Below are 18,861 nucleotides of genomic sequence, written 5' to 3'. Positions count from 1 at the left end.
TCAGCCCCGCCCCACGCCCCTCCCGGCCCCCCCCCCGGGCGCAGAGCGCGCTTTGCGACATTTCCGGCGCCGGGGTCCTAGCTTCACGGCTCGCGCCTCGTCGACCGGCAGAGCTCTTCGGGAAAGCGGTTCTGGTACTTGGAAATTATTATACACCTGTTTTGACTTTTATGGAATTATATAAGAGGTTTCGTTGCCGCCTGCTCTGTCCCCTAGATCCAGGCGGGGGCTTTAGGCTGCGTCATAGTTGCTTTTCTAGTAGCGCATTTTCTGCTTTCCTCAGAATAGGTTGGGAATCTTGCGGACACCTTGAGCTCTTGAGGCAAATGCTTACCGCAATAGTGTAGTGTTGTTTAGTTTCCTGGAGATGTTGTTGCTTCATCTCCTTAAAAATCTCGGTATCTCATTGCCACTTTGAATTAATGACTCTGGGTGGGATTCCAAGCCCCCCTTTTATAGACAATAGTTTAAACAAAACAAAAGGGGTATGTGTTGCTTTCAGTCTTGCATCCAGCGTCACTGGATGTCAGATGCATTTCTTTAAGAAATTAGGAGTTGCTTTGCCAAAGGTGTAATGTCCTAATTATTTTATTCTCCCTGGCTTGCCTCTACTCCCCACCCCTGCTCCCGTCCCCATCGCCCTCAAGCTAACAAGAATTAGGAGTTGGATGCAAAAGTAAATAGCTAAAAACTTTACAAACGTTAAGTATTGAAATAATTTGATTCCTTGGGCAGGGGCGAAAAGCAGTACCTTTCCCCTCCAAAGGAGACAATTAAAAGAGTTGAATTAAGGGCACAGGAGATACTTGTTTTCTGATTTACTAATACATAACTTAGTGAGCTGTTGAAAAGATTAACTCACCAGCTGTATGTACAGAGCTGGTCAGTGAATTTTGCTGTTTCCTGTGGGCCTGTGTTAATAGAATTGAGGTTATAAAATGGTGTCTGTTCAGTATTTACTATGTGCTGAGCAGTTTTACATATTGCCCCACGTAAGGCCCACACCAACCCCAGGAAATTTGTGCCGTTGGCCTCGTGGTACAGTGAAGGAAACTGAGGCTTAGAGAGGTCGGGTAGCTTGCCCATGACTTCTTAGCTACTAAGGGGTGGAGCTGGAACCTGACTGCTAGAGAACCGTGCTGTTAACCACCTCTGCTCCAGCCCCTCTGCAGGTGCAGGCCCCGCGTAACCTCCTGTCTGGACAGAGTGAAAGGACAATGCAGAAGGACTCGGGCCCACTGTAAGTGCACAGTGACTGGGAGTGGGATGGGCAGCACCGCCTCCAAACCAGAGTTTCTTCCTGGTCTGAAAAGGGCCCTAAGAGTAGACTGCTGGGGCAGCACAGGGTAGAGAGGAGGGCCAGGCAGGCCAGGGTCTGCGTGCCACTCTGCCACTGACTAGTTGTGTGGCTTTAGGCAAGTCATCTAACCTCTAGGCTTTCTTTTCATTTGTACAGCGATAGGCTTGTTCGGGAATGACTACCTTCTAGTCCCATCCTATGAGAGAGGTTTTTTGTTTTTTGTTTGTCTTTTGAACATGGTTGGTTGGCACTGATTTGCTACTCTTGTTTTCAGAGTGCCTTTACATTGGATTGGCTTTGGCTATGCCGCACTGGTTGCTTCTGGTGGGATCATTGGCTATGCAAAAGCAGGTACGGTTTGTAGTTACTTACCCTCCTAGGATCTGCACATTGCTCCTGGTGACGAGTGAGTCCCCAGGGTCCCCAAAGTGCAGTCTTGTTTGAGTCCAGTTTAGTTGAGTCTTAGTTAAGTCCACTCTAGCTTGAGTGCAGGCTTATTGTCAGTCCCGTAGCTCCTCCTGCAGTACCTCCTCCTGCACTTGACTTTCGGTTATCTGGTTGAGCTACGCCAGGCTTCTTATTGAATCACTTGTGTTTGCCTCTTTATCTAAAGATACTGGGTACGGATGGGAGAAGATTGTTACTATCATCAACTGCCATACATCAGCCTTGACCACAGGCTGCCATCTCTGTGCTCCTTAAATAGCAGGAAGCTTCTAGTATTCACCTGCTCATTTTTTGAAGTCTCCTCATTAAGCTAGGCAGGGGTGTGTCAGAAAATGTGCTCGTTTCTGTCCCCTTCCTTGCCTGCATCATGACCCCAAAACACATACACACATTCACACACCCCAGAATTCTTATTCTCCAAATCGTTTTTTTTTTTTTTTTTAACAAAAAAACAGTGGCCCATGTGGGGATCAAATCGGCAACCTTGGTGGTATTAGCACCATGCTCTAACCAACTGAGCTAACCGGCCACCCCTCCAAATCTTTTTCTAAGTTACCCTATTTCCCTCTCCTTTTGGGATTTGCCCAAAGTCCTGCCTATGGATAGTTCTAGTCCTTGACAGGTTATAAGGCCTGCTTAGAGACCCTTCTTCATAGGTGGAAGTACTCCCCGTTTAGGAAAGGGGGATGGTGTGGTATGACCCCGACTTCACTGGTAATTTTACCAGAGCTATTTAGCAAACTCCACAAAACATATTTGTGCTTGAGAACTTCTTGGTTGTGAACTGTGTTGAGAGTTCTCTTTGCTATTTTCCTCTGTAGGGAAGGGAAGTCTGGTGGATTCTGTTAATGAAATGAGTGTCGGGCATTAAATGCGGGCGTGTGTTTGCTTTCCTCCAGGTAGTGTCCCATCCTTGGCTGCTGGGCTCCTCTTCGGTGGGTTAGCAGGTCTGGGTGCCTATCAGCTGTCTCAGGATCCGAAGAACATTTGGGTTTTCCTAGGTATGTCAGCTTCACTGGCTCCCCAGTGCCCCTTTGTCTACAGAATACTCCGCCAGGGGCCCTGGTTTGTTGGGGTGTGGCACGTTCTTCACATTAAGACAGGTTCACTACTTCTGCTAAGTCCTGGGGAAGTTTTAAAATGGAGGAGGGGGCGGTTGTGCTGGTTCTGCTTGTCTTTTATGTACAGAATATAGACAGGTTTTCATACCTCATGGATTTAGATTTATCCACTGAAACTAGTATTACACGTGTATAAGGCAAGTATATGTCTCGTACCATTGAGATTGCCCACTGAGCATTGTCTGCTTGAGCATCACTAATGGATCACCCGCCTGGGTTGTTTTCACCGATATTAAAATTTTCCCATTTTGAAATCATCAGCACTTGAGCAATAAGCTAACCGTGTGAGACAGGCCTTGCCTTCAAGGAGTCTGTACCTTAGTTGGGACATAACAAGTGACTGGGGCTGCTGACGTGCCTTGCGAGCTGCGCAGACAGCGAGGAGTGCAGGCAAGGGAAGATTACTTCTATCAGGACGGCTTTTGGTGTGTTTGCATTGAGCTCCACCCATGTGTCAGACACTGCTAGGAGGGCGGGCTCCTCACTGGCTCTGCAAACCCACAGTAAGATAACATGCTGTTCTGGCCCTTACAGGTGTGGAGGGGAGAACAAGCTTATTAACAGAGAGGTTTGCACGAGTCAGCGTGGGCTGGGAAGGGAAATCAGCGCTGGCTGATTTTGGGGTTGTTGGGGAAGGAGGAGGCGGCCAGCTCTCAGCTCTGCCTAACAGCTCCGGAATGACTTTCAGACTCTTTTCTTTCCCATTTGTGTTTCCGCTTCTCTACTCTAGCAAATCACCCTCACGCCCTACTTAAAGAAAAAATAGCAGCCGTCACATGGGGACTCCCTTCATGCCGTTGACCTCTAAGCCTTCCCTTGTCCTGTTTCTCTCCTCTCCAGGACCAGTCAGTCCCTCTACCCCGGCTTTGGGTCTCTTCCCCCACTCTTTCTCGGACCTTTACACTGTCAGTGATGCCATCTCTTACTTGTATTCCACCTTTGGGATGGATCCCTCTTATTAATGTTCAAATGTGCTCATTTCACCCATTTTAAAAAAAAGAACGTCTCGTGACCCCACTTCCTTCTCCACTTGCTTCCCTTCTTCTTCCCCTTCAGAAACTTCTGTAAAAGAATCTGTTACATTCCCTATCTTCATTTCCTTACCTCAGACATTCTCAGCCCTTTGCAATCTCCACTTGGGTCCCCTTTGTCCATGGAAAAACATAGTACTTTTCAAAGTGCAATGTATATTTATTAGTCCTTGTTTCATTCGGCTGGTTAGCTGTACTCAGCACAGTACAGAAATCCATTTTTCACTCTTCTGCTTTTCCTTTTTATTTTCTCATTCTCTTTTTTTGTCCCATCATTTTGGTGGGGGGGCATTAAATATTTAAAGTTCCTAAGCCTTGCTCTTTTTATCTTCTTTATACTTGCTCGCTTGACAGTGTCATTGAAGCCCACGCCTTAAATTACCACTGATACATAAATGACTCACAAATTTATCTCTCTCCAAGCTTTACTCATATATACAGTTGTCTGCTTGAGATCTTTTAGATGTCTCAAGGCCTGACTTCATGTCCTCACACACGTTGGGTCTTCTGGTGTTCTCCATCCATTCAGGGCTTGATTGTACTCTTCCCCTCCATCTTTATGTCTAATCCATCAGCAAGTCCTACCAACACTACTTCTAGCACATATCCTAAGTTATCTCCTCCACTATCTCTCCACAGCCACTGCCTTCATCCCTGTCATCCCTCTCTCTTCCCTGCGTAACTTCCTTTCACGGCTTCTCGTTGCTCTTAGGATGAAGACCACAATCCCTAATTCGGCCTTCAAGGCTCTGTATGGTCTGGCCCCTTTTCCTCACTAGCCGTGTCTTTATTTCTGCGCCATACTGGTCTCTGAGCACAAGGCCTCTTGCCACCAGGCTCCGTGTGTATTATTCCCTCTGCTTGGAATGTGCTTTCCTCCCCCGTTAGCTCTTTAACTGTGACTACGGAGATCTGTGCTCTGTTGCTTCTTGGCCTTTGGCTGAGATTAAGTGTGGAGATCTCAGCTCAGTCTTCATTTCCTCAGCACATCCTTTCATGGTCATCTCCCATTTATTATGTTATTTGTGTTGCATTAATTGTACCTGTAGCGCAAATTATGCTTTTAAGTTTTTGACTTGTGTGATTCTTTCAAGTCTGTCCCATCAAACTTGAAACACTGTTAGGGCAGAGACCTTTTTGCTGACAGTTCTCTCCGACATCTATTGCAGTGGATATTTTAACATGTGGAGTGGGAAGAACATACAGGGTAAATAGGATTGGCAAAGAATAGGGGGGAAAGAAAACCTAGAGCGGTTGTGGACAAAATTAAGAAATTTATATCTAAATACTGGTAGGAGATGAGTCTGGAAAGGCAGACTGGGCCCAGACTGAGGGCCTTTTATTCCAGTATCTACTCAGTCCCATAGGATCTGGGCGGCCATTGAGCTCTCCCAGCTTGGGAGGTATGAGATGGGCAATGGTCCTTGAAGGATAGGTGGGACTTTGGTAACTTTTGGTTTTCCCAATGTAAGATGGAACGATCTTTGACTCTCTTTATTTTTCCCATCAGTTACATCTGGAACCTTGGCTGGCATTATGGGAATGAGATTCTACCACTCTGGGAAATTTATGCCTGCGGGCTTGATTGCTGGTGCCAGGTACTCTCTGTTCTGTTGCTGTTCTTCACCAGTACGGAGTTTGCTTTAATGCTCTAAATACTTTGTACATCCACAGATTTACTTGTTTAAATATACCTGATGCTGGGCATCAACTGAAATGATTTAATTTACACACAAATAGGAAAGACTGCAAAAATAGTAGGTGATTTAATGTCAAAGTGAAATAAGCCTATTTATTCACTGTGGAAGTAATTGCTCTTACATTTGCTCTCTGGTCCATCGTGGCTCCTCCCTACAGTGGAAGAAGCTTCAGTGCAAAGCCAAGACTGCAGCTCTTGTGTGACTTGCAGCCTGGGTTCCATGTTTCTTAGTTGTGTGGGTGCCCTTTATTATTAAAATATTGCTAGAAGGGAGTTTTGATTGATTCCTGTTTTCTTATTAACTTTGACTATAAAATGCAAACCAGATTGTTTTTAAAAAATGCAGTCCTTAAGCATAATAAAGAGACCCTGAAGATGTGGGAATTTTTAAAAGTCTGTTTTGGAAAAAGTTAACTCCCCCACCACTGATGATATTTATCATGCTGTCAAGCAAAATGTTTTATAGTCAGTGTAGACCGAGGTCAAGAGCAGTAAGCGGGGCCGCTGCAGGCCTGCCATCCTTTTGCCAGCTCTGTGACCTGGGATGGTCGTGGTCTCTCCAGCCTTCAGTGTTCTCTCTGAATTATTGGCCGATTAGAAATCCCAACTCACGTGGTGTACTGTTCCAAGGCCTCAGCTCAGCACTGCCCCCTGGTGTGGGTTTCCTTTGGTGCCTCCAGGGACAGGAGTTCTGTCTCTGCCTTGGTACCTGCTCGCCATGCAGTGAGTGACCTGCAGAGTCCTAGTCCCTTCAAAAGACAGTCAAGTGCCTGTTCTGTACCTGACGTTTTTGTTTATGTGTTTTTTTCCTAACAGTTTGCTGATGGTCGCCAAACTTGGAATTAGTGTGCTCAATGGACCCCATCAGTCATAGTCATTTCCCAACTTGGACTCATGAAGAATTTGAAAACTTGCACTATTTTTAGTGTATTAAGAGAAGTGCTGTGAGGGGTGCAAATGTCTAATCATTATGTTGTTTTGTACGCCTGAAACTAATAAAAAGAGAAACAAGTGTAGCATTTTTACATATTCTGACATTTTACTTCAAAATAAAACAAAAAAAGGTACTGAACTTTGCAGAGAAAAAAATCAGTCATTATTACAACCCTTAAGAAGTGGGAGTTTATTAACCCTCGTATAGTTTGATTCTTATATGTTGACATTATCTCTTCTTTCTGTATTTTTACATAAAGTCTCAAGGGGTAAAATGTTAGGTGTCAACATTGGGGGCCCTGAAACCCCACACCCTACTTAGAGGAACAGTGTGGGAAAAAATCCCTTATGAGATTTAGGATATCCTTTTTTTTCTGTTCTTTGGCTCATCTTTGAGCACAGACCTACTTTGAAATTATGTTAAATGAAATAATCAATGAAAATAAAGCTTACTATAAATATTTTCTGTGTTGACTTTGTTGCCAGAGCTGTTTAGAACATAGAGTGAGATGTGAATGGCAGGAAGATTTGGGACCATGAAAGTGTGTTTTAAATATTTTATTTAGGAATTACCCATTTTGAATAAGTGAAGGACCAAGGGAAGTTATTTGATTACACATTGCGTTGAAGTATGTTTTAAAAATGATCTGTCGTGAGGATTTCTAAGGTTAGGACTGTGTAACCAAAAGAAAAAATAAAATTTTGGTTAACTAGTTAATCTGTCAATGTGAAACTAAAAGACATGTCTGGAACTTGAATTACTTAGGTTGGTCTCTGCTTCGGATACGTGAACTGGATACTGATACATTTTTGCTTTGGTTTTTTTCAGCATTGGGAATTAACACAGTCTGGTATCCTTGCTTTAGTTTCTTCCTCTTAAAAAAGGAAGGGATATTTGCTGCTTATTTCCACCCTCACTGGTATTGATTGGATTTAGAGTAATTTGATTTTATGTACGCATATTTGCTTAAGCTCCTTGGAAGAAGTCCTAGAATTTTCTCATCCTTGTTTTATATGACATGGCCCATTTGTAAAGCATAATGCTCAGTGCTCTACACAAGGGGGTGTGACGAGAGCACAGTATTCTAGACCATGCATTTCTCTTAATGCGACCAGGATCCAAGTAAGAGTTGTGGACAGCCCCATCACAGCAAAGATTCATTAAGGTTTTGGTCTACTGAGACCCGGTCTTTTTTTCAAGTACCGCTGTTAATGGTTACTCATAGATGGTGAAAAGGTTAGTGCTTAATGTCACATGCTTGCAAATATGTAGACTGAAAAGTTATTCCATAGTTCCTGGCATAGTCAGTGATTGCCTTTTATCATATAATTATACCAAATTCATGATTTAAATAATAAAGCCAGGTAACGTTTACAAACAGTTCATAGATATGTGGTATGATTTCATGCCCTGGTGAATTGCATTATCGTGATCTCAACATTAGTCCTGTACAGTCTAAAGGAAGATGGACAAAGAAAATCAAGTGGGAATAACATTTCATTACTGTTTTTATTTATTTTATCTATTTTTAAACTTTATTTTAAGTGTTTTTTTCAGGACCCATCAGCTCCAAGTCAAGTACTGTGTTTCTCCGAAAATAAGGCCGCATCTTATATTAATTTTTTGCTCCAAAAGACGCTTTAGGGCTTATATTCAGGGTATGTCATCATGAAAAATCATGCTAGGGTTTATTTTCCGGTTAGGTCTTATTTTCGGGGAAACATGATAGTTGTTTCAATCTAGTTGTGGAGGGTGCAGCTCACTGGCCCATGTGTAAATTGAACCGGCGACCTTGTTAAGAGCACCACGCTCTAACCAACTGAGCTAACCAGCCGCCCTGTTTGTTTTTTTTTTCTTTTTTTCCCCCTTCGTCCACCTCCCCCCGCCCCCACTCTGGTTCAAGCCGTTGTTTCTCAGTCTAGTTGTGTAGGACACAGCTCCCTGGCCCATGCTGGTGTTATGAGCCTTGTGCTCCCCCCGGCTGAGGCAGTCGGTCACCAGTCGTTGGTTGGCTGCTCGCAGCAGCTCCCGGCAGCTCTCCCCAGCTGCCGGCCGCTCACGCTGGCCACTGACCCGCCCTGTTTTTATATTTTAAAAATCGCTTTTTATGAAAAGGTGTTTGGGAGAAAAGAAACAAGTGGTTGTAGTTAAGTGTTGCAAAAGTCGGAACACCCACAGGTGGCTTGGGTGTCCTTTTAGGCAGTGAAGAGCTGTCTGTGTGTTGTGTATGTTTACAAGCTTCCCTTCATCATCGTGCTTATTTCCCGAAACCCTGGTGCTCTGAGGGCCAGGTAGAAGTGAACATCAGTTGTGACTTGGTATTCCCCAGATGTTTGAATCATGAATTGTAAGGGCCAAGGCACAGGAAAAGGTTAAATAGACAATACTCAGTGTATATTAATTCATCAGAAAGATGCATCTTGGGTTCTAAGCCAGCCCTTGGGTGGTTGTCATGATAAATAGCTACTTAAAATATTACGGTTAAATGTATTTAATAATCCTTGTCAATAGTTTCCATCCTCCAGACACAGCCACCCACGCACGTGTGCATGTGATGTGTGTGCACTGGCGCGACACGCTAATACTTGGCCGTTGACAATGGCATTTCCGTTGTGATGGTGTAGGTGTCGGAAGGCCGTAGACCGTCTAAAGCTGCCATCCACCCAAGCTTCCATTGATAGGATTTTGAATCACCATGTGGGCCCAGGTTTTTCATCTGTCTGCAGTGTTTCCAGAGGACATCAAGCTTGGCCTTCAGTTCTAGGGGAGGGGGCCCTAGCATCAGACTGGCAAGTTTCCCTGAACGTGGGGATTAGTGTAGGTCTAACGTGGGTCACCAGTAGTCAGCTCTGAAAATTCTAAGGCTACCCACAGACTGGTGGATTGGGGGGAGTGGTTTGTTGCCAGGCAGCCCTGACAGTTCCCTTGCCAAGCTCCCTTCCCCAGGAAAGATTCCTGAGTAACTACTGTCCTGAGATTGTGCTGGGTCCTAGGATGGAAAGAACAAACAATAGCTTGCCCTTATGGAGTCTAGTAGAGAAGACTGATGTCTAAACAAAGGCAATATAGAAATAAATGCATAATAGAGGTAGATACCACCGGAGCACACAAAAGGGAGTGGTCAGTTCTGTTTAGGGAATCTAGGAGGGCTTCACAGAGGAGGTGATGATTGAGGTGAGCGTTGTTGAAGAAGGAGGAATTCATAGACAAGGATGGACAAATGTTGCAGGTGGAGAAGGAGTAATATGTGCAGAGCCTCAGGCGTGACGCTGGCACGGTTGGTAACTACAGATTGTTTGGTGTAACTAGAGGATGTGAGGTTGGCTACAGCAGGAGATGAAACTGAAAGGCAAGATCAAATCTAGATGGCTTTGGTATCCCAGCCTAAAGAGTTTGAACTTAATCCATTTCCCCCTCATTTTTGTTGTTTCTTGTTGATGTGTGGGAGCTTTGTGTATATGATGAGTACCCTCTGTTGTATACTGCATTTTCTCCCATTGCATGTCTTTCAACTGTATGAGGTCTACATTTTTGGATAGTGAGGTCTGTTACCTTGCTTTATAAAGTCCTTTCTCACTCCAAAATTGTTTAAAAAACCCTAGTTAACAAGTTTGTTTAAAATTAAGACAAAATAGTCTTGTCTTATTAAGGATGCACACAGGATAGAGGATGTACAGTAAAATTAAATCTCCTTCCCATTACAGACTCTTAATCTCTCAACTTAAGAGGTAACATTATTTACCTTATTTATAAGCCCAGAAGTTTCCTGAGAATATATAGTACCATGTTTCCCCGAAAATAAGACCTAGCCGGACAATCAGCTCTGATGCGTCTTTTTGGAGCAAAAATTAATATTAGACCGGGTATTATATTATTTTATATTATAATTATATTATATTATAGACCCAGTCTTATAGTAAAATAGGCCGGGTCTTATATTTTTGCTCCAAAAGATGCATTAGAGATGATGGTCCCTCTAGGTCTTATTTTCGGGGGAACAGTATATAAACATATCCTTTCTGGTTATAGTTAACATTAAATGAGGGCACAGGATAAACACTGTAATACACTTTGCTACACTGTGCTATACTTAACACCTTTTCCTTATCTGGACATAGAGACCTACCTCATTCTTTTTAATGGCTTTTTCATTATGTGATGTTAGTGTCTAGTTCACCATTCCCCTACTGTTAGAAAAGTACCTTGTTTAAAGCCTTTTGCTATTACAGAGAAAGCTGTACCAAGGAACGTCGCTATTGAAATGCTGGTGCACATGTGTAAATGAATCTTGAGGTTATATTTCTAAAAGCCGAGTCAAAGCAGATGAGCATTTAAAATTTTAATTGTCCTCAAAAGAATTGCACTGATTTACACTCCCACTGGTAGTAGTTGAGAGATTTTCTTTCTCCACCTTTGTTGACATTGTGTATTATCAGACTTTTTATATTTGACAAATTAAGCTAGGAGTCTGTAAATTTTTTCTGTAAATGGCCAGACAGTAAATATTTTAGGCTTGGCGGGCCATATTGTCTCTGTCCAGCTTTTGTAGAGCAAAAATCTCTGTAGACAATACAAATGAGTGACAATGGCTATGTTCCAACAAAACTGTTTATGGACCCTAAAATTTGAATTTCAGGTTGTTTTCACTTATTACATAATAGTAATCTTATTTTGAGTTTTTAAAAACCATGTTATTTTGATTTTAAAAAACCCCAAACATTCTTAGTCTGCCAGTTGCACAAAAACAGGCAACGGACTGGGTTTGGTTCACTGACCATAGCAAGCCAACCTTGATCTAAGCAAAAGATACTAATTGTTTTAATTATTTAGTTATGAGTTACTAAGCATTTCTTCATATATTTATTGACCAGTGATATATTTTCTGTGAACTGTTTATATCTTTTGTCCACATTTTTTGTTTTTGTTTTTCTAATTGGTCTGTGATTATATGGCAATTACTTTTGCACCAACCTAATAGATCGAATTCTGTACTTTCCAATCAGTTTTTCTATAAATCTGAAACCGCTAAAAAAAAAAAATAAATAAGCTAACTAAAACAACAACTAGGCCTCACAGAGTATAAAGTTTAAAAATGTAAAGAAAACAGTGGGTAAACATATTATTTTTAATATTTAGAATTTAAAAGTCCCAGCAACATAAATGCATTTTTAAGCTTTGAGACAGTAATTAAAACTGTACAAACATATATAACCATTACCCCCAACATAAATTACTCTTTAGATTTTAACATTTTTCACAAGGTGAGCTGAATCTTCTATACAAGAACACCATATTATTATTATAATGTGCCTTTGAATAATGGTTACAAGACGACACCAATTACATTAGAATTTGTTACAGTCATAAAATACAGTATCAGTAGTTGATAACATTACTCTTTAAAAAGAATGTGCGGTACTAATGCCCAGTCCATAAAATGGCAGGTTTATATAGTCGTGTAAGTTCAAAATGTCAATTTTAAATACCAATTTAGAAATAAAATTAAGACAAAAAATGTACTAAGTGAAATCACTGTTACAGCAGCTGAGTGGATTTGCTCTTCAGAGCAAGTGAGCAGGTCAGAGCTGGGTGAGTGGTCTGCAGCAGCAAGAGTCTGCTCTGGGGAGCTGGCTGACACACCCACCCTTATGTCTGGTAGGAACACGGAAACAAATGGATTTTGAAAGTCTGATGGACACACATTACATTTTCAAGAACGTTGTTGATGTGAAGACTGAGAGAACCATGAATTGGCTCATTGGGGGTCATCACGCCATTGGGTTTGACAGTTACTATGAATTCACAGCAGTTGTACTGGTTCAAATAAACACCAGACTCTTCCCACTAAAATCAGGTGGTGTAATTTTGAAATCTCTGTTAATGATAAATTTCTAAGACATCCTGCTAAAGATCGGCATTACTATTGCTTCCGTAATTTCAAAGTAGAAAAATAATAAATTACCATTTTTCTGCCATTGCCAAAGTGGTAGAGCCGTGGCCACATAAGAAGTATAACTGACAGCCCACAAACATCTGTGGTCTACCTAATTGCTGTAAAAAACCAAAACAGAACACACCTCTGAGGCCCAATGAGGAAATATCAAGTAGTTTAGGTAAATATACAGCAAATGAAAACTAAAACACTCTATAAACACTTTCTGGAGGCAATTTTTATAAAAAGCTTCTTCTTCTACTTAGTAGCTATTAATTTGTATATTAAATACTGGATACTTTGGCAAATAGTTTATTCAATACTTTGTAAAGTCCTACCCATCTACCAGCACTGTGGGCAACGATGCTAAGAACATGTATTTCTAGGAAAGAAAATAGGAGATGATTTTGCTCTTCAAAGTGCCCACCATTGCATAGTTTTTCCAGAACTCAGTAGAAGCGGACGTCTGTAGACACTTCCCAGGTCGGGATTCTGGAGCAGTGCGACGGGGCTTCCCGGACTCCTACCGGTGGCCTCCATACTTGGCCACCCAGTCTGTTCTCCCGTGCACAGAGGGAACTGGCTGTGCCCGGGGCACAATCTTTAGATTCTTGGCTGTAGGCGTGTAAGTAGGTCCAGAAACCTGCCCCCGACCAATTTTTGTGTTCCAGGTATATTCTGAAAGAAACCAGAGTCAGAACTTGAATTTTATTCATTTGATAATTAAATTCAAAATAAAGCAATTCATCCTCTCATGGGGAAATTTTGAATTTATCTTTAAAAGGTTAATTCAGTAGTCTCAAGGTTTTTTTCTTTTAATATTAAAACTAAAAGTTCTAATGTAGTATTTTGTTAACACCAATTAGAATTTTCAGTAGCTTCAGAGCCGTTATTTCTGGTTTACAGTTCTCCCACTGCTCTTCTTTCTTATTTGGGTTCACTGAACTCCCATAACATTTAGATAGGCAACACCCAACTAGGGTGACCAAGTTCAGGTTCAACGGGCAATACCCACAGTGTTAGTGACTTTATAAAATTACACTGTGGTTACATCTAAATAACACTCAAACACAATATAACTACAGAAAACGTATTGAAAATTGTGAATCCTGTAAAGCTCTGGCTTCATGGCGCTACATAATAGATTTCTTTTTAAACATTAAAATGTGGTTTTCAGAGTCAAGAAATTTTTTATTGGGAAAAGGATGGATGATAACAGAATCCCTCTAAAAGGTGAGCCATCCCTAGAATGCCAAACCTTTCATCACAAGGTTTGTTTTATTCATACATTTGGCTGATTAAAATTTTGTGAAAATTTTCATTGTTATATCTGAATAATTTATGTTAAAGTTGCTTGAATATCTCAAGTGACAAAGTAGTAAATCATTTACAGAGAACTATAACATCTTTAGTCCCTCCTCTCTTCATACTGAGAACGAGGGGTCTGTCTGAGGAGGGATGTTTGATCTTTACCGTCAGGATAAATGTCTTTTCAAGCTGTCATTCTTGGTCTCAACTCTGAGTCAATTTTGAAATGAGTGTGACCATCCTGTATACCTAACATAAGCCACTTGTGTGGTTTCCCTGGTTTTGCTTTATACTTTTCACTGTAAAATTGGGAGTGGAAGAGGAAATTATGGGTCCTGATGTGCTGCTAACCTCAGCGTAAAGGGACCAGAGCTTTAAGTGAGAAACCACCCTGGTGGCAGTCACCATGTCTGCTGTGTAATTTGGTTGGACAGGAACGCCAAGAGCTGTCCCCGTGGTGGTTTGACAGGTCATTTCGTCCCACCCATACTGGTTTTAAATTCTCAACGGTGAAGCCAGCGAAAAGCTACCTAAGAAAGGCAGGGATAGAGTAACCAGAAGGGCCAGTTAAGTGCATTGTGTTTTCCAGGAACCATCCTTTAGTTCAGACCCACTGGACACAGACAGGCCTCAGTCTGTTCCATTAGTGAGCTCACACATGAGGTGCGCAGGTCAAAATGGTACCACGGGCAGAAGAGAGAGCCCTGTGAGGGGATGGGAGTGGAGGAGGGAGAAATAGGCAATAAGCCTGGCGGATTCAGGGAGGGGAAAGCGAACACGTTCTTCAGCTACCACTGGCTGGGAAGCGAGGGGCTTGAGGAGAAAAAAACAGAAGCTTTATCCCAGGTCGTGACATAAGTCTGAGTTGGGTCCTCCATGCATTTGAATGAAACTGTCCAGAACAAAATTTGTAAAACCTTCAAATAAGGAATCATTTTGCCAAGAAGGCAGTAATGTTGACATTTAGGATTCCTTTCTGAGAAATAATAGTTTCAGGACTCAAGCACCCTCGGTCAAGACCGTAGTCGCTGATAGAGGAGCCCAGATCTCATGGCAGGAAGTGCGTTTGTGCCTTAGCTGTACCGAGCACTGCACCTCGCCACTCCCGGCAGCGGGCAGGCAGCCCCGTAATACTGGCTGTGCATTCACTATAAAAACTGCATGTGTCCTATCAAGGGCATTTAACTTCCCGTAGAAAATGTTTTCTAAAGGAAAAGGTGTTTGCCTCTAGTTAAAAATGTAATCAGTGCCACTGCTGTATAACTTTTACGAGATTAAAAAAAAACAACTCTGTAAAACGGAGATCATAATAGTAGAGACATTGGGAGGGCTGAATAAGTTAAGGTCTGTAGAGCTCTTAGAAAAGGGCCCCCAAAGGGCGGCTGTGTATGAAAGAAGTCCTTTCTCAGAGCCCTTGTTACGGTCCAAGCGGGATGAGGAGGTACTAGACAATTTGGGATGAGAGGTTACATGGGGTGGGGAGAAGACATGAGTCTGACTTTGCTTCTCAAAATTTGAGGGTGAGGAAGAAAAACAGCAGAGAGTGAGACAATGAGAGCAGGGGAAATAGTTCAGTAAATATGGTAACGACCTGGTTTTATTTTCCTGTGGGAAACTCACACAAGTGGGAGGACTGGAAGACACATCGCTTACAGAACAGTGTTTTCCTAAGGATTTGCACTGACCATTTGAGAATGATTAATATTTACTTCTTTTTTTACCTTTCCTCCTATCGCAATCTGTAGGGAAATCTGATAAGCAGAGTAAATGAGATGAAAAGTTATGAGAAAGCACTTACTTTAAAAATGAAAACAGGAATATGCATGCTAATCTGAAGGTTAATTACTATAAAAAGGTCTTCAATATTTTATAAAACTATGTTTTAAAATACCCACTTTCACCTTGTCAGAGCGGGTACTCAGATAAACAAATAATTTGAAACATTATGGTTTTCTGCTTTTATATTAAATACTGCTACTAAGCCATGGCTAACAACGCATTGTAAAGCTGGCTTAAAATATTTGAGGCTTTATAAAAATGATTGCTGTATGTAAAATGTTTATATATTTTGTTTCAGCAGAGATAAGGAAGCAGTTTTCTTTTTCCACAGATAAGGTAACTGAGTACTGCTTACGCAGCTCTACTGCGGTAAGAAATAGAGAATTACAGAAGTCCGGTGCTTTTACAATTTCAGCTCCACTAATGTGAATTTTAAAGATTTGCAACCCTAATTAGGAGTTTTAATATAAGTTCCTGGTTAGGATAGGCTGTGAGAATTCTTTTGGAGTCAACTTTTAAATTAAACTACAACTAGCTACCTTATCAAACTTCTGATTATCTACGTTAATGTTTATTTTAGGTGCTTTAATACGATTACAGTAATTTAGAGAACATTCATAGTCACATCTGGTTAGCTCAAGTACGGAATCACCACTCTCAATTTCAAGAGCTTATCCCTGAATGTGGCTGTCACGTGCCACGCCAGTGCATAACTTTGGAGGGTGGAGGGTAAGCCCTTTCCCCACCTAACACCAGCAAAGCCAAGCCAGTGAAAGTTCTGCCCCAGTTCAGTTCTATACTCTAAAACGGAGCCATAGCGGAACTACCTGCTAATGGATACAGAACAGTCTCAGCACTTATTAAGCTTTCACTCTGTGCCACGTACTGGGTGGGAAGCTCTGAAAAATGCATCTTCTCACATCTTGTGATACAGCACATACTCACTCTTTGGGATTAGACAAACTGAGTTTCAGCCCCGGCTCCACCATTTACTAGCTGTGTGACCTCAGGTAAATTACTTCGTGTCAGTTCCCTCATCTGTAAAAGAGATCTACCTCCTCGGGTCGCTGTGAGGGTCAGCTGGCACAATCCGTGTAGCTGGCAGAGAGTAAACACTTAATTAGAGGTAGCTCTTCTGATAATTCATTATTGGACTCTCAAACCACAGCTTTGGAAGAAAACCAGGACATTTTGCCAAAACAATTAGAACTATTGTTAATAAGGTGAGACTAATTTAAAAGTCTTCACTCGGGAAAAGTGACTGTGGAAACTGAAAAGTTCCTTTCTGATCAGAATTCTCAAAACCTTTAAAGCTGTTCTTACCTGAAGCTGTTGGACCGAGAGATGCTAAGTGTATCCTCTGGCCAGCTGAGCCCACTTCTTTTTTGAGAAAGGAAGGAATATATCCTGACGGCTCATAAGTAGCATAACTTCCAAGATTTCCTAGAGACGTGTGATAAAGTCTCATTGTCAGAAGACGAATGTTTTAAAGCACCAGAGAGTAAAGTAATTTTGAATACTACCCCTACTGATTCTAAAGTCTATTTTTTTAGCATCTACTATATAGTTCAGGTGCAGCACTATGGTTTTATAGCTATTCCTCTTCAGTCCATATAACAGCCCTCTTAGATGCATGTTATTCCCCACACCTGTGGCTCTTAGGACTTGCCTAAGTTCTCACAGTTAGTAAGTGACTCAGCTAGAACTGGAACCCAAGGCCTAGTTCACCCTGAATATACCAGATGTTTATGACTCCAATTCTTAACACAAGAGTGTATTTCCTGCCAGGAAGCCCCACCCCTGCAGTGCTCTCTGCTCATCTTCATTTTGTAAAATCACTGTACCAAGTGCACCTGTTCTCACGGGGTTGTTGTAGGGACTGAATGAGATACATGCAAAGCGCTTGGCGTAGCATCTGGTGCTCAGCAAATGTCAGCTGCCATCATCATCCTCATTACTGTCAGTGGACGGTCAGTCTAGGGGCAATGCAGGGATGGGCTGAAGGGGGGATCTAAAGGCAGGAGCCCCGTCAGGAGGTCACTGCGAGAGGGGTTTGAGCTAAGACAGTCACAGAAGGCGTGGAGCAGAAGAGAACCGGGTGGGTATACGGAGAGGGAAGGGTAAGCAAAGAGGACTATAATCCCTAAGTTTGGAGCTGAGGCGACTGAGGACAGCAGCAGAGGAGGCTTGGGGGAAGATGCAGTGCCTGTGGGATACTCAGGTCACAGAGGTGGAGCAGGCCTGGAGGTCTGGGATTATCAGGCTGTGGCGGTTACCGGGCGTGGAGGGGTCGTCTCAGAGGGATGCAAGGTGTGCGAAGACCCAGAAGAGAGCCCCGGGGAACGCCAGCATTAGGGAACAAGAAAGGACCCAGTGGAGGGGAGAGAATAGAAAGGTAGATGGTAGGAAGAGCAGGGTCTGAAACGTGTGACGAAAGAAGGAAGAGCAAACGAGGCAGGGAGGCCTGGTGGGGTTAGCACTGCCCATTGGATCCGGCCACTAGGATAATGTCAGGAGCTGTTTCAGTGGCCTGAGGATAAGCTATCGTGCATAAGGAGCAGCCTGGACACATGAGGAAAAGTGAATAGAACTGCTCTTTCAAGGAGGCTGGCTATGCCAGGAAGGAGACAGGTTTGTCAGCAAGAAGGTGAAACAATGCTCTGATCACCTGGGTGGCCTCAAAGAACTGTTCACTTGGTAGTTGCAATTAGGGTTTCCAGGCGGGAGTTCCCACCCGTTCTCAGGAATTTGTTTCTCTTTCCCATTCCCGAATCCTGAGAAAAGTTGGTCGGGAAATCAGGAAAATTGGCTCCTTGAACCCAGTAATACCCACATGGGAAATAAACGTACTACTCACAATGTATCTCTTAGACATTTTTCCTACTTAGAGCTGGGGTTCTCAGGAATTTTTTCGCTTTTCCGTTTCCGAATCCCAAGAAAAGTTGCTTGGGAAATCGGGAAAATCGGCTCCTTGAACCCAGGTGGTTGGTAGTATCAACCATCACTTTGTGGAAATGATTCATCATGGAGAACAGAAAACAGTTTATATCTCGGGATTCGGGAACGGGAAAGCAAAAAAAATTTCTGAGAATGGGAGGGAATTCCCGCCTGGAAACCCTACCTGCAATTGAAGCATTTTTTACACGGTGTTATTTGTTCACAAGCTGTGATTCCTGATCATGGTGCTATGCAGAGTAGGCTTCAATAAGTGTTTGCTCTTGAACCCACAAATGTCAAACAGCAATAGTATTTATCAGACCCTAAAGGGTTAAACACGTTACCAGTTTATACAATTTTTTAACACTACTGA

General features: G+C 42.4%; 2 protein-coding genes across 7 annotated transcripts in view; one reads left to right on the top strand and one right to left on the bottom strand.

Moving 5' to 3' along the window:
* On the top strand, positions 1-6,992 carry TMEM14C (transmembrane protein 14C). Its single transcript, XM_074335236.1, has 6 exons — positions 1-134; positions 1,162-1,240; positions 1,575-1,651; positions 2,647-2,748; positions 5,410-5,497; positions 6,415-6,992. Exons 2-6 carry the CDS (start codon positions 1,218-1,220, stop codon positions 6,470-6,472), a joined length of 348 nt encoding a protein of 115 aa, XP_074191337.1. The 5' UTR covers positions 1-134; positions 1,162-1,217; the 3' UTR covers positions 6,473-6,992.
* Positions 6,993-11,643: 4,651 nt separating this feature from the next.
* Positions 11,644-18,861, bottom strand: part of MAK (male germ cell associated kinase) — a 52,949-nt gene continuing 45,731 nt past the window's right edge. For 5 of the 6 annotated variants that reach the window (XM_019752347.2, XM_019752349.2, XM_074335234.1 and 2 more), the window contains 2 exons: positions 16,875-16,994; positions 11,644-13,142 (listed from right to left, as the gene is read on the bottom strand). In XM_019752347.2, the coding sequence (XP_019607906.2) occupies positions 12,988-13,142; positions 16,875-16,994 (275 nt within the window). In that variant the 3' untranslated portion in view covers positions 11,644-12,987. The remainder of the gene's footprint in view (positions 13,143-16,874; positions 16,995-18,861) is intronic. The other variant, XM_074335235.1, reaches the window with a different exon arrangement.

This window comes from Rhinolophus sinicus, linkage group LG06, assembly GCF_036562045.2.
Source record: "Rhinolophus sinicus isolate RSC01 linkage group LG06, ASM3656204v1, whole genome shotgun sequence".
Taxonomy (NCBI): Eukaryota; Metazoa; Chordata; class Mammalia; order Chiroptera; family Rhinolophidae; genus Rhinolophus; species Rhinolophus sinicus.
The sequence above is the reverse complement of the archived record's forward strand: the minus strand, read 5'-3'. Positions and strand labels throughout refer to the sequence as shown.